Here is a 15,716-nt window from a genome sequence, read left to right as displayed (position 1 = left end):
ACGCTTTGGTTCCATCCTCGCTTTTGGCACAAGATTTCAGCTCCCCAGGTCCTTGGTGCTTCTGCCCAGCTGCTTTTCCTTCACCTTCCCCAAAGCTTCCATTTCTGCTTCTCTTTTCCCCAACTGAGTTCCCAACCCACCCCCATGCACTGCTGTGTGCTGTAACCCACACCACACGGGCAGCCTTGTAGCACTTAGCTCTGCGTGCCCACAAGGCACGCTACAAACCAAGCTGCACCGCTAATGCTCCCATCACCAGGGATCACCTGAGCCTGGCGGTTCACGTACTTGACAGCTACAACTGTCCTTTGCAGCTCCAGATTATGTTAAGATGTGTTTTGTTGTAGCACTGCACTGCTCATTGGCTCCTCGGTCCCTTCCCATCTCCAACAAACAGCCACAGCTCGCCGTTCCCCAACCAGAGAGCATCCAATGGCCTCACCAAACAATGCGGGGCTGATGCTGTATTTTGAAAATGTCCTGACCTGGAAAATCCCCAATATGAAGCTCCACTCGACCTAGATTTTAGTGGTCGCTAATTGAACAGTTTTGAAGTAACTGTGCCATAAAGCAGCCCCAGGGTTAGAACAGATGCATTCAATTAATTGCAGCTGGAGAGATTCAGTCAAAATCACAGAAAGAGGAGAAGCCTTCAAGGTCCATCGTGGGGCACCTGGGGGTGCTGTGCAGGATGGGGGGCACTGGGAGGAAGAGCACCAACAGCTCACACACTGTGGCCCATTGGGATGTTGCAGTGCAGCAGCTCTCCCCACCTTGCAGAGCTGCTATAATAACACAGGGTGCAGGCTCTCAGCCCCACCTCCTGCACAAGCTGACATATGGTGACGATGGGTTGATGGCTGGACTAAGTGATCTTAGTGTTTTTTTTCCAACCTTAATGATTCTATGACACAAAATTTAGCCGCAATGAGCATGAGAAAGCGAGACTCAGATCAGTGCTGTCCTTCCACAGCCTGCACCACTCCTGCACTACAGCGAGCATCTGTTTGGGTGCACAGAGAAAAGCCCCTGCCCCCTCCCCAGCCACAGTCACCTTCACTCTTTGTCCTTTCCCCACTGCTCCAAGCAGCCCCATCCCAGCTGATGAGCCCAGCAGGAGCCAGCACACGAGCACTGTCATCACTGCGTGATCCCTCCTCGTCTCTGCCTTGGCTGATGGCACATTCAGAACCTAATTGTTATCTCCGCAGAGCAACTCCATTATTCAGGCTGACACTGCCCCCCCTTCAGCTGTTTGTTGCACTGATGTTATATTAATGAGGCCTTCAAATAAGTTGAATAGGAGATCAGAGTGCCGCTTGTTCGCGAGAAAACTGACTTTTATTTATTTATTGCCAGGACCACAGACCGGGTGGAAGTTTTGTACTGTTAGAGGGCCTCATTCAGTGCAAAACAAGGACCAAGTACATCCCATACACTTCTGTGATGGGCTTCTGGTGCAGAGCCCAATAGCAATGAATGCTTCAAGTGGCACCTGGGGAACACCAAAATCTCCATCTACAGAACCCAAGGCTGCAACAGTCCCACGACTTCCTTAGAGCACCACAAACACTTTTCTGGGCTAAGGGGAAAGAGAGAGGAGCTGACCTCTGTGTCCAGAGGGTTTGGGATTAGGAATATCGACCTTGCAATGTTTCTCCTGGGCATCTGTCATTCTCCTTAGACCTGGCTGCTCAAGGCTTTGGGGGAGTTAATTAAGCAAGAAGGCAAAATATTTCATTCCCTCCTGACAGCAGTGTCACTCCTAGCAGCAGCGCTAACAGCCCACGAGCAGCTCTGCTGTAGAAACGCTCCTGGGAGACGCTTTGCATCCCTCAGTGGTCTGAAAGTGAACATCAGACACATCAGCTGCAGCCTAATTAGCTCTCTGGTTTAATCAGCATTCCTGCGCCAGCCTGTGGTGGTCACCCTGATGCCAGCAGCACGGCAGGGAGCGACAGCCACGCAATGGAGCCGTGCACCACACCCTGCTTGGCTGCAATGCATTCACAGCACTCAGCACTGGGACACTGAACCCTCCACCCTTCAGATGGGAGATGGAGACAGCCCTGAGCCCACCCAACCCCAGCGGGATGCACAGCTGAGTGCTCTTACCTCAGTGATGCGCGGGTTGGAGCATTTGACGTTCCTGCTGGACCAGTCGAGCCAGGGCTGGGGGCTGCAGTGGGGTCGTAGGGTGCATCTGCCCTCCCCACTGCACCACCCACACTCAAATTTGGGGTCAGCCTTCAGGCACAGCCCGCAGCTCTCACGCTGCGCCGCGCACTTGTAAAGGTGCACTGTGGGGGAGAGAGCAGAGAGCGCAGTGCTGAGCGATGCTCCCAACCCTCCGCAAACACTGAGGTCACCCCAAGGAACTGAATTAAGGAGCAGCTCCCTGAAACCACTCACATCCCCAGGTAGCCTGGTCTGGGTTCCATGAGTGCTCCCAGAGCGTGAGGTCCTGGACAGAGTTTCATAACAGCTGTAATTAGAAGCACTGAATGTTTTCTAGAAGTCATTCTTTCCATAGACTACTTTTACAGCTTTCATTTCAGGGCTTTCAGTGGTTTTCCCATTGCCACGGTATGGAGCTGCTCCCACCCTCGCTGCCCACAGCCCCCAGCAGCCCCCACAGCCCACGTTACCTTTCACATCCTCGGGGTTGTCAATGACAAAGTTCCCATTCCACACCACAGCAAAGTCCACTGCCAAGTTGCTGATGTCCATCCCATCGTAGAGATACTGGAGAAGAAGAGGGAGAATGAAACGCTTGGGAGGGTGCATCAGTGACACTGCCAGGAAAGGAGGTTTTTTTTAAGAAGCAGTGATTATCCTCTGCATCACGTGCTGGTGGCTGATCCACCACCATTTCCACATTCCAGCTCCAGGGTCTTGCTTTGCCTCCCTCCTCCTCACTGTGTGCAGATAATTAAATCAGACCTAGTCCCTGGGAGAGGTAATGGATTAATTACTCCCCTTGCAGCAGCTGCTCCTGTTGCTCAGCCCCAGCTCATCAATATGGCCCCTCCAGTTCATCAAGAGCCACTAAAAAGACTTAAAAAAACCACTGCCATTGAGGCAGTGCTACTCCATGCAGTGCTGTCCTTTAACTCACACTTGGTTCCAGGGATTTACCTTGCTGGGTTTCACTGGGTTGTTACAAATCCACATCCTCTGCTCAGCTGATGGAGCTGTTCGTGCAGAATTGCCCTTAAACTCTCTACCTACCACTTCCCATCAGCCTAAAAGGAGGAAAAAGCGCTCCCCTAATGTTTATAAATCGCTCTGGATAGGAAAAGTGCTACACGGTATTAATACATTTATTAGCCACCAAGCTGCAAGGCCCAAAGACAGCCAGTGATGTATAAATACCCAGCACAACTTTTAAAAATTCAAAACTTGATTAACAATTTAAGACCGTCTGCACTGAATATTAAAGCACGCCTGAAGTTCCCTGTGCTGATGGCCAAACCCAACCGTGGGCACCCTGCAACCCCTCTGAAGAGCCCCTGCCATCTGCTGAGCCCCATCTTATGCAGGGCAGAGCTGCCTTCCCCACCTGCTTCTTAGCAGCACCCCCAGGTGATTCACAGAACCATAAAATATAGAATGGTTTGAGTTGGAAGGGACCTTTAAAGGCCATCTGGTCCCATTGCCCTGCACTGAACAGGAGGAACCACAGCTCCACCAGGTGCTCAAGGGTCTGCAGGGACAGAACCCCACCACCCCTCTGGCCAACACCTCACTGCCATTATTTACTTCTATCCAATCTAAATCTCCCTTCTTTAATTTGAATCCAATCCCCCTTGGTCCTATCACCCTGCTACCAAGTCTGTCCTGTTTCTTACAGCCCCAATTCAGGCACTGAATCTCCCACCCCCCCCACAGTCAAACCCAGCTCCTCCTCAGCAGCAGCCCACTGCAGTGTGCCACACACAGGAGGTCAGTGCAGCTAAAACAGGAGGCAGCTTTGTGCTCACCGAGCTGTTCTGGCACTGCACGCTGGAGCTGTTGAAGCGCAGCGCTGGCACGCGGTGGATGACGCCCTGGATGCTCAGCACACATTCATAGCCACGTTGGCCAGATTGAGGCTGTGGAAGGTTCCGGGCTTTCAGAGTGATGGGTTTTACTTCTCCAACTGGGATCAGGATCTCCTCCGTGGGGAAGAGCTGGGGGCAATCCTGGAAGTGGTAGAAAAGACGTCGGTTTGTGGTGTGCAGGGATACAGAGCAGCTCCAGGATGGTGCTGAGCCTTGGGATGAACACAGTGCCACGAAACTGGAAGCAGCCCTTTATATTCTCCATTGAAAACCACGTGGGAATGGTTCAAACATCAGTGAGATTGCAACGAGGGAGAGAAGATCTGGAGCTGCGTACACTGAAAGCATGGCAGTGGGTGGTCGTGGGCTCTTATAACTAAGCACAGTAATTAAAGCATTAAGTAGAGAAGCGTGATTTGTTTCCACTTCTGCCACTATCTGGCCGAAAATAATGCAATTGTAAATCAGCAGCCACTTCTAACGTTAATGCTGCTGTTAATATTGCTATTTCTGTCACATTTGCTATTGCAGGAGCTCGAGACCTCACTGCTGAAGATGCTCCAAGCGAAAAAAGGGAATCCCAGTGCAAACACTGCTGCACTGAAGAGCAGCACACCTGAGCATGAGACGGATGGGGCTGTACACAGCAATCTGTGGTGAGCCACAATGAGGGCTGCTGGTGCCTGGTAAATGCATGACATTTCTCCCATAATATCTCAACATCCTAAAGATGATCTCCTCCTCGTGCCACACTGCGAGATGCGTGCAGGGTTTGCTCCATTTCTGTCCCAGCCACTGCAACATGCAGAGACGAAGGCTCTGACCATCAGAAGCATTTACATCCCATTTAGCTCTAATTTGCTTTGATCTGATGGAAATAGCTACCTAAATACCTGTAAGTAACTGACACCCTGTGATTAATCCCGTGCTAATGTTGAAGTTTTAGGGAAAAAAAAATGGACGGATGCTTCCCTCTGCTCTGCCAAATCCCACGCTGGCACTGCAGCCCTCCTGCCCAGCCCTAAAGCTGGTTTTGCTGGGATGCATCCAGGCAGGAATTCTGCACTACATGATGGCATCAAGACTGCGCTCCCAGCCCAGCTCCCAGCTCGGGCAAGTTGTCAATGAGAACCAGCTGCTGCCCGAGCACGGAGGAGTTGGTAGCTTAAACTGCTGCCTCGTAAACCTTTTTAGAGGCACTTTTCCTTATATATTTTTTATTTTATTTCTAACAGAGACTTTCACGGATTAACAGCCAGGAGCGGTTTGAGCTCCAGCAGCAGAAAGCTGGCGGTGCTGGGAGGGGGAGCACAACTCAGAACTGCAGGCTGGGAGGAATCCCACCACCAAGGTGCTGCAGTCTGGGATGCACAATGCTCCCCACCCAGCTGCTAGCACAGACTTTGCTCCTCCCTGCACCCAACCCATGGCAAGCCACCATCAGGGGAGAAGCAGTGGAGCCCTTCATTGCATGGTGATGCAAACCACGAGGTGCCCAGCCGTGCTGCCCAGCAATTTGCTCCATCATCACTTTACTTTGTGTCGTTGTTTTTTAATTCCCGAGGAGTAAAGCCTGCCCCGAGCGAGGAAGGCTGTTATTACCTCCAATCACTAAACAAACACGCGCTGAATTCCCTCATTATCCTCCTTGACTTCTGTAAAGCAGAACAAACACAGCTTGGAAGATCCGCTGGAGAAAAAGCAGAGTGATGCACGGGTGGCACAGACTCAGGTAAAACTCAGAGCTGTGCAGAGTTCACAAAGACATTTTATGCTTCTGCAACACTTTTTAGCCTCAAAGATTTCGAGGTCTATAAATACCTTAAACGCCGGAGATAAGCATCTGCCTGTGGAGCAGAGCAGAGCACCCACGGTTATTATTTGTGTTTAACAGAGTGCTTTTAGTGGGTCAAACCTCGCTCTTGTTTGGAAAAAGAGTGCCTGGAAATGGCAGGCATTGCTTTTGACTGAAGGATTTCACCCAAATGGAAGGAAAAATAACATTTCTTCCATTTTTTCAAGCTAAAAATATGAAAGGCCTCTACAGATGTTAACTAGCTGCACACATTTCAGAGCTCTGAACATAAACGATCCTGGCACATGAATGTAAACTCTTGGCTCACAGATGCGCTCCCAATGATATAAATTACGGTCCCCATCACTCATGGAGACACATTACTCTCCATTTATGCCATCAGAGAGGAGAGCAGACCTCGCTCCTTAGAAACCAGACATGCAAAGCAAGGCAGCAGCAGAGGGACTGTTGGCACTGCTTTGTGCTGGGCTTCACCCTCAGAACTGAGATGGGACCCAGCAAAGCCATGTGATGACTTCACGGGATGGAAACGCACCCCTTGTTTGCATCCCATGCACCAGAGTTCCCATTTAGGCATTCAAATTGAGGACAGTAGGAACAGGTATGAGGAAGGTTTGGTTTGTTTTATATCCTTCAAGGTGCATCGAGCAGTGCTTAGCATCAAAGGGCACAGCCAGGTGCAAAGACGTTGCTCTAAAAGCAGCAATAATTTAAATCCCAAATCCACGGAGTCAGAACAGAGCTTAAATCTGGTTCTGCACTTAACTTCCAGAATCTGAAACGCTCTGCTCCCCTGATTCAGCATCTCACATGTGGAAATGGCATTATCCACACATCAAAGCAGGAAGGGATCCCACATTCTGGGAAACTAATAGGATTTATTTGGTTCTAGCCCTCCATTGAGATGGGTGTACAAATATGTCTGTGTCCACGTTCCTCTTCATCTCTGTGTTTCGTACATTTACAGCAACACATCCTACAGCCATGAGCCACACAGGCACAAACCCAACCCCCAGGACATGCTAACATGATGCCATAGGCACAGAGCTCCACATGAGACCCCTGGAGGCTGAAGCTCTGCAGAGGACTCTGTGCACAACAGACCTTGGGATTCAAAGGGAGAGATGCTGTTAAGCCAATACACTGAGGCCACTGTGATTGGAATTGCTTTAGGAGAGGAAGTTTTTCAGGAGGCACTTATTTGGTGCAGGATGGAATGCCCACAGTAAGGGCATTAGGAGAGCCTGGTGTACACTAGTGGCCATTCATTCACCTCAAATAAGCAAACATTTGGGTTTGGGTGGTTGGTTGACTTTACCTGTGTGTTTAGAGGTACAGAGAAGTCGTGATAAGTAATGGAGTATTTACATCATTATTGTTTGCCCTCATCAAAAATCATTGCCAGGTGTTATATTACTGTGTAACATCCTGGCTAAGAACTTGAAAGAATGGGGAAGACAAAGCCTTGGAGCTGTGACTGCCCATCAGCCCAGCAGGGATGGGCAGAGGCATGACTGCTGGGAAGTCTCACGCACTCCTGGAGCAAAGCAAGGGACGTGTCCTACTTTAGCAGAGACTTGTCAAACACTCCTGATATCCTGGGGCAGAAGACCTATGAAAGTGAGAACTGCAATTGTACAGCCTGGGAAGAGGGCAACGCTTTGAGTGTGAAGGAGAAAAAAAGAAACAACACACACCCCTCGAGAGAAGCAAAAGCAAAGGTTTTGCTTTCTCCTGTTATCTTAAAAGGAAATCTCTTGGCTTTGAACTGGACTGGGAAAGCTTTTGGTTTTTCCCCAGAGCAGACACTTCTCCTTGGATGTCTGTACCCTGCATGAGACTCTTCACTGCACTTTGTGAGTGCATCCCGTGGTCCCCAATTGGGGTGGCATGAGGCTGGCACCGTGCATTGGCCATCCTGTCCCTAGGAGTCCTCCATCTGCCCCACAGCTCTGTGTAAGGGCAGGGGGACCAGGACCAGACCCTGCCCGGCTGCATCTGCTCTGTGCTAGATGAAACCATGGCAGAGCACCATGCAGCTCTGCCTCAGCCTCACTGCTGCTGGGGTACAGCTGCAAAGAAGTGGACAAGATGCAAAGGTCCCAAATTGCAGAGTTGGTGGTAACTTTCATCAGGAATCAGTGCTAACAAACTCTTTTCCTCCACGGATCCCTTTACCTTGGAAAACACAGAAGACCTGGCAAAGCCGATAATAGGCTTTGCTTCCTTCTAAGTGTTAAAAGCATTCTTGGAATTGAGCCCCACACTTTTTATTAACAGCTAAGAGAGATCGCTTCTGGTCCTCAGCGCTTGAAACCTGAAGCAATTCTCTTTTCCAAAGTCTGGGGCTCTTTGCATCTGTAATTCCTTTCTTAATCAATTTGCAATTGGGTTCCAGGCCCAGCTGCAGAGCTGCCAGCAGCCCCAGAATGAAGCACCACGAGTCCCACCAGCAGCTCTCCGCTGCTCTCACTGCTGGGCAGATCCCTGCATGCTTCGTAAAGCCCCTGAGATCCCAAAGGAAAGCACTACAGCAATTAAAAGATTAATTACGGTTATTACTGAACCTGAGCAGACCCACGTATTGAAGGCAGCATCAGCTTCAGCATTCAGGCTGAGGCACATCACTCATCCTGCACCAACACTTGGGTTGCTGTGCTCCTGCTGCAGCTACACTTCCAGATGCAAAACCAGACAGAAGTCAAACAGCCTCACACAGCGCTGGTTCTGCTCATGGTGCCACAGGAAAAGCAACCAAGAAAGAGCTGAAGGCAGAGCGTGGTACCTCTGAGATGTTGATCCGTCCCTCCTGGAAGGAGCAGGTGGTGGGATCGTGGGTGCACAGGTTGCGGTACTTGCACCAGTGGCAGCGGAAAGCACTGTTCACACAGGAGAGGCACCTGGGGGAGAAAAGAAGGGGGGTTACCAGGTTGGGAGCCCCGTGCTGCAAGGGGTGAGCCAGTCCTGAGCCAGAACACGGCCTCTCGATCTGATCTGGCTTTAAGGACTGCTGCCTCTCCTTTGCTTCAAGAATGACTCCATGTCTCCAGTGCATCTCTTCCTTATCTTGTGAAAACTTAAAGCAAAAGCCGCCAGCAAGGTCCCTGACCATGACAATTCACACACTCAAGAGCTGAGCCTGGTGATCTCACAATACCTGCATCCAACACAGTGTCTAGCAAAAGCTGTCTGCAAAACCTACCCCCTTCCTGACCGGGCACAAAGCTCTCTACCACTCCAAGCAGCTCCAGATGCCTGCAGGGTGCACACTCCATGCACCATGTCCCTGTGCATGCTGCTGTGCAACCACAGCTGCTCCCCTGCCTGCTCTGCCATGCTGCAGGAAAGGGTCTCTGATCAACAGGTCCCCTCCTATGCTGGCTCAGGCCTGTATTCCTTTCTGCTTTATGCGTGCTGTGATTCATTCCTGCAAGGCTGGCTCGTGCCCTTGTTGAACTGGTTGATAATGAGTTCAGGATGATGTAAGCGCTACAGAATTTACAACCATGTTCACACTTTATCTCCAAACATGAGCTTTGAGAAAGGCATGGTCAGACGGAGCCAAGGGACAGAAAAGATGCATTGCCTCTCCTGATCCAAACCTCCACATGGAGGAGAAAATAGGGGTCCTATAAAGTCACCTCTCAGGCAAATCTGAGGACCCAGCAAAGACACAGACAGGACTGTAAGTGCCAGCAGGAGCAGGGAATGCTGTCACTGAGGGACAGGGGGCAAGAACAGAGCAGTGCAAAACTGCAGCACAGCAAGAGGCACTGGAGCAGGGGATGCAGACCACCGGGAGAGGCAGCAGTGGGGGCTGGAGGACCCTCAGGGCTTCTTTCATCCTGGTGCCTCTGCAGTAAAAAAAACATATATTGAATGCATGCCTAGAAAAATCCACTGCTAGCCAAGCTCATCAGAGCACACAGCCCTCTTCCAAGTGCAGCAGGGAACTTCCCATAGCTCAGGGCTTCAAATCCAGGGCAGAAAGGCTCTCAGTGACCCCATGCTGGCACTTCTCAACTCCTACCGGGCAGCAAACCAGAGCTCCAAAAGCAGAGCTGAGAGCTGAGCCCTGCAGTGGGAGACACAGCCCACCCTGCAGGCACTGCTACTCGCTGCCTGACCCATGCCAGGTCCTGTGTGCCTTTCATTTGGGTGCTTTGATGCTTGCTGTGCTTCCAAAGAGAAATCTATAAACACTTCAGATGCTCACACACAGCCATGTGTGTGCCTGCCAGGGTGAGCAGAGCAGGGGGCTGAACAGCACATACTGTGCTCAAAGCAGCACGGAGCCTTCCAACCCAGCACTACTGCTGTGCTGGGTTCTGCCCTGCTGCTCCCAGCCCACATCCTGGACTTGGTTCTGCTTCATCCTCTGAGAGCATCCACATTCACAGTTGCAGGATGGAGCAGCTTGGGGGCACCAGCAGGTTAAGGTTTTTTCAGGCTCCTGCAGCCTCTGTCTCAGCAGGCAGGAGAGCTGCAGGCTGCTCAGAGGGCAGGGAGCTGGAGCTTCCATCCACAGCAGGTACAAAGCACCTGGCTGAAGGGTGCACCCCATCCCACTACGATCCCCCCCTGCACCCCAGGAAGGAGGGTGGGCACTCACAGCTGGTGGGCACTGCAGTTGTAGAACTTGAACTCCGTGCTGACAAACGTTCTCCCCGTCTCCTGTGATTTCAGCTGCAGCACCACACCGAACCAGTCTGCAGAGCAGGACAGAGCCAGTCAGTGCCCAGAGGAAACAGGGGAACACAGGGGATTCAGCCACAAATCCTCGGACACAGATAAGAGCAGATAGCAAAATGCATATGAGGGGTGGGGAATCTGCCTTAGGGCACAGCTGAAACGAGTTTGGGATGACATCCCGTTCCATATTGGAATTCTGCCTCTTGTACAAAAGCACAATAACTCAGCCTAGCCCAAGAGTAGGAGATAACAGTAGAAGCAAGGCTGTTAGCAGTGCTTTTTGGGAGTCTCAGCAGTGCTTTTTGGGGGCCTCAGCCTTGGGTTAATTAAGAGCAGATTGCTGGGCTGTGGTACTCCTGCAGTAGCCCTGCCACCACTGCAAGCCTTGGCTCCCTGAGTTGAACACTTCTCAGTCTCCATACCGTGTCACAGAGACACAAAGACATCAGCACAGCTGACACACCTGGAAGGACGCCAAGGAGAAAATGAGTTTTAAGCAAGTCTCTTTCTTTATGGAAAGAGCAAGTACGACAGCGGCGACGTTAATGGAGGAACAATCCAAAGCTGTTTGCTCACCTTGATCCACGGGTATGGCTGGGACATCCCTCGCAGCCGGTGAGACGCACACAACTCGGCTGCCCACCACCTGGCCCTCTACTTCTGTCAGGTTCCCAAAGAGGCAGGTGACACCAGCAGCCAGGTCTGGGGCATCGCTCACCAGCAGGCTGAGCTGCATGGGGGCACAGAACAGCAGCAGCGTGTTGGTGGGACAGCCCTGACCCGCTCCATGCAGTCAGGACTGCTGCTTTGCTGGGACTGAGCCCTTCAAACCTCACTCTGTACAAAGACTTGGGATTACCCCAAGCCAACACTTTGCACTTGGCTTTGTTGGATCACAATCTGTTCTTGTGGGCCTGATTTTTGAACCTGTTCAGGTCCCTCTGGATGGCATTCAATGATGCACAGTTTAATGATGCACAAATGCCTCGTTGAGCCTTTGCAATTCAGGGAGCTGCTTGCTCTACAAAACCCCTGCTACCCTCAACTGCATCAGGAATCTGCACAGCCAGGAGCAGCTCCCAGCACTTGCAGCAGCAGTGAGCTCCCCATGCAGTCCGGTCCCAGGAGAGGCTGCAGCTGCTGCAGCCCATCCACGGGCACCGGGAGCTCAGGAGAAGCAGCTGGGACGTTCAGAGAGCCAGCACTGGGCACAGCTTCTGGGGAAACAAAGCCTTTCCTTTCAACAGTTCATGAAACCAGATCGAGAGAAATGTGAGCTGGGGCCCATGGGGAAGGGGGAATTTGTTGCCGTCATCCCTGCACCCCATTCTCCCCCCTTGGCTCTCCTAACCCATCCCTCTGCAAGCCTGACTTCATGGGAAAACAGTTGTGCAGTGGGAAGGGAAGAAAGGCTGGAGAGTGGAGCGCTTACCGGCAGGCTGTGCTGCGACACGGAGATGCTGCTGGGCTGCACCATGATGCTCATGCATTGCCCGATGCTGTCGGCAAAGCGGTGCGGCTCGTCAGCCCGCTCACAGCTGTCCCTTGGGGAGCACCTGGGGAGCACATGGCAGTGCACATCATCAGCACATGGCAGTGCACATCATCAGCACATGGCAGTGCACATCATCAGCACACGGCAACGCACATCAGCGCACGGAGCTGAAAGGTGAGCAGAGTTTTGGGTAGGGGAAGGACTGCGGGTGATGTTCTGCCCAGGACCAGGCATGGATTGCCAGGTTAGGACCAAAGGGTTCTGCACACCTCGTTCCTGCAAGCCATAAACTCATTAGATGCATAGAAAATAAAATGTAAAGTAGTAACAAGGTGATGCCTCCATTCCAATTAAAACAAAAGCACGCAGTTAATTGTCTTTTCCTGGTGCTGAGGAGTGCATTGTGCCAGCAGCAGGGATTTCCTCTCTGGTGGCTGCAGGCTGCTCCTCACCAGCTGTCCTGCCCCGCTCCCAGATCCCTCCTGTTCCTACCCTCAGGAATGCATCCCATGATCCCTATTTTCCTATGGCAGGTGTCCTCAGAGCACAATGAAACGTTGATGCAGAATTGGGCTCAAACACAAAAAACGAGTCCAGTGTGAGAACAGGGAAAGGACAGAAACAGCTCCGAAATGGAAAGTATGGCAGTGCCATGGCTGCAGCTACAGCTGCTGCAGGGAAACGTGTGCCTGAGTTAATGCCAGGGGTACTGGAGTGTGCCCACTGGGGAGGCAGGGAAGGACTGTGCATGTGTCTGACAGATACCACACAGCACAGCACTGGGGTCCCTCGGGGTTTTTTCTATTTCATGTCATTTGGGCAAAATCTCTCTCTTCAAAACCCACTCCCCAGCAGCAGGTGACACAGTGCCCTCCTGATGCATTAACCAACTACCAGCAAACTTCATCATTTCTCATGCAGCATCTCAGACCCTGCTCACTATCGTGGTGCAGAGGTCGGGGGATGCAGGCACTGCCAACAGCCCTGCGTGCCATCAGTGTTCCAATAAGAAAAGCAAAGTTCACCCTGTCCTCTCCCAGCACCCAGTGTGACACCCAGCACACATTGCTGCTCTCCTCAGCCCCTTTTTTTGGAGTACAATGGAGCTAAATATGAACCCTGCCAAAGGAAGAGTTATTGAGGTTTAAGTGAATCTCTGAGATAGCTTTAAAGTGAGCTCTTGACTGGAGCCTTTATCTCATTGACTCGCTGGAATGGCTCTTTTTTATCATACTATTTATGGCAACAGCCCTAACAGAGATAAATAGGCCTGTAGACAATAACAGACTTGCAGAGAGCAGCATATGGAAGAGCCTTGTGGGTTTTGGATCCCACGGGGCTAAAGAGTCTTTAATGATCTCCTCGAGGCCTCTGCTTGCTCCCAAGGAACCACTTGAATGAGAGGAGGAGGAGCGAGCCTTCCTCCTTCCATGAGGAAAATGCTGGGGAGCTCTGCAGGAGGACGAGCACCTGCCACATACAGGTGGCTGAGCACCTTCCAAAGCAGTGATGCTCCCAGGGTGCTCCAGCCCTGCAGCTCCATGCCATGGAGTCACCCACACGTGTGCACTGCTGGAATCCCCACAGATGGTTTCACTCCTGAGCACCACTGCTCTTCAATTCTCAGTGTGCACACGTGCGTGCAAGCACCCCGCCATACAACAGAGCCTTAATCCCTAACTCAAGGCTCTGACAGCAGCACACCTGGAGCAGGCACTGCTCCCTGCATCCATCTCACACATCCAATGCGTCGCTGTTTACAATCCAGACCCCATAACAAACACTTTGGCAGCCCTCAGAGCACAGCGGGAGCATCCCAGCCTGCCCTCACTGAGCCACGAGCAGCTGGAGCAGCTGGCAGGAGGGGAACACGCACACAAGTTAGAGGAGAAAGATGACAAATGAAATACAAACACTCCAGCGCTTGGGGCCTCCCAACAAATATGACAGAGGCTTCAGGAAGAGCAAGATAAACTCAATTATTTACACCTTAAGACAAAGGCTAAAAACATGATCGTTGCTTCAAGCAGAGCAAGAAGTGCAGGGTTGAGAATTGACATCAGGGAAGAAAGTGTTGGCGGGAGGATGCTAATGCCCAAATGTCACAGCCAAGTGGGCAGAGGAAACAGCACTCTGCTCTCCTCTTGACATTGAGAGTTTTCTCTCTGCAAAATGAAGATAACAACCTTTACCTGCTTCCCAGGTGGCTCATGAAGATGCAGTTCATTAGTATCAGGAAAGCACTCGCTGATCCTTGCAGAGGAGCTGCTACAGGGGTGCAAGGAGTAGCAGCAAAGGCACATCCACCCAACCTGCCTGCAGCCTGCAGCGAGCAGGGACCCTGTGCAGAATGCCACCTGGGGGCACGGTGCAGGCATGGCACTGGGGCTGGGTGCACCAGGGATGCTCCTGCAATGGTTTTACCCTATTTTCCTCAATGCAACACCAACTCCTTGCAAGCCAAACGAGCCCCGGTGGGCACTGGAAGCTGTTTTGCACCCCAAAGCACGCAAGTCCCTAATCCAGGCCGGATTTTGCATTTGAGCCTGCCTTCCTCCTCTCTCTCTCTCTCTCCAACACCTGCTGCTCAGGCATGTGGCCAAGCATCATTGTGCGGGGCCCTGAACTCTGCTCTGCCTCCGCCCCGATTTCCATGCATGTAAGGGGGCTGCTTTGCAAGCTGGCACGGGGCCGGAGGGATTTCTATTCCTCTCCTCCTGTATCCTCCGGGTTTGCCCTTCCTCCCCCCCATCAGTGTTTGCCCGGTGGTCCCCCTTCCGCCATAGGAAGTGATCATTCTGGTGGTGGGGGAAAGAAAGAGCCCAAACACCTCCTGAATGCAGAGCGTATTTCCCTCAGTGCCCCTGGGAACGGCCCTCCCTGCAGTGCCTGGGATGTGCAGTTCTGCCCCCCAGGACAGCTGCAGCTGCTGCTCCCTGCCCTCACCACGCTGCGTTACAGCAGCTCTTCCAGCTCTGCTCAATAGGGCTCGGTGCTGCTCCCCGTTCCAAAGTCGTGCTCATATCATTAAACTCACTCTCACCTCTAAAAATTCCCCATTAATCAGGAAGGACTGCAGCTCGAGCAATGGGGGACATGCAAAATGCAACAGCTCTGCTCCCCCAGGTTTCAATTCTGCTTTTTTTGCACTCTCCCATGGCACCTCCCTGCGTGCTGCGTGCAATCCACTCTCCTACAGTAGGAATTCTTCAAGAGCTCAGGGATCTTCAATGCTACTCAAACCGCAATGCAGGAAACACCCAGGGGAAGGATGGATTTGAGGGACTTCAGCCTCATTTTGCTTTTCGCACGGGAAGCACTGAGAGGTGCTTCATTGCCATGGTCTGACTTACGTGTGGTGCAGGGTGCACCAGCCGCAGTGCGGGTCCCCCGAGCTCAGGCACTCTGCACAGGTCGTGTACTGCTCACAGGACTCCACGGGCACACGGGACACCTGCAGGGACAAGGGACAAGCACAGCCTCAGTGGGTCTGCTGGCAAAGAGCAGTTGAGTGGGGGAGGTGGGTTAAGCAACACACAAGCAATTAACAGACTTGGAGCTCAGGCTGACACCCATGTGTAAGCTGGCCAACAGTATGTGCTGAATTGTCAGGAACTGTGGGGTGCAGCTCACCCAGCCCAGTGGGACACATCAGTACGACACAGCACAG

At 52.0% G+C, this 15,716-nt stretch overlaps 1 protein-coding gene across 5 annotated transcripts in view; it reads right to left on the bottom strand.

Annotated features, from left to right (window-relative positions):
- Nucleotides 1–15,716, bottom strand: part of PLXNA2 (plexin A2) — a 211,922-nt gene that overhangs the window by 33,589 nt on the left and 162,617 nt on the right. For all 5 annotated transcript variants that reach the window (XM_090124762.1, XM_090124764.1, XM_090124766.1 and 2 more), the window contains 8 exons: nucleotides 15,400–15,500; nucleotides 11,984–12,107; nucleotides 11,128–11,281; nucleotides 10,472–10,568; nucleotides 8,645–8,759; nucleotides 3,984–4,184; nucleotides 2,649–2,745; nucleotides 2,116–2,300 (listed from right to left, as the gene is read on the bottom strand). In XM_090124762.1, coding sequence (XP_089980888.1) covers nucleotides 2,116–2,300; nucleotides 2,649–2,745; nucleotides 3,984–4,184; nucleotides 8,645–8,759; nucleotides 10,472–10,568; nucleotides 11,128–11,281; nucleotides 11,984–12,107; nucleotides 15,400–15,500 — 1,074 coding nt within the window. The remainder of the gene's footprint in view (nucleotides 1–2,115; nucleotides 2,301–2,648; nucleotides 2,746–3,983; nucleotides 4,185–8,644; nucleotides 8,760–10,471; nucleotides 10,569–11,127; nucleotides 11,282–11,983; nucleotides 12,108–15,399; nucleotides 15,501–15,716) is intronic.

The sequence above is a fragment of the Phasianus colchicus genome, chromosome 25 (assembly GCF_987193195.1).
Source record: "Phasianus colchicus chromosome 25, bPhaCol1.hap1.1, whole genome shotgun sequence".
NCBI classification, from domain to species: Eukaryota; Metazoa; Chordata; class Aves; order Galliformes; family Phasianidae; genus Phasianus; species Phasianus colchicus.
This window is presented reverse-complemented; position numbering and strand designations above follow the sequence as displayed.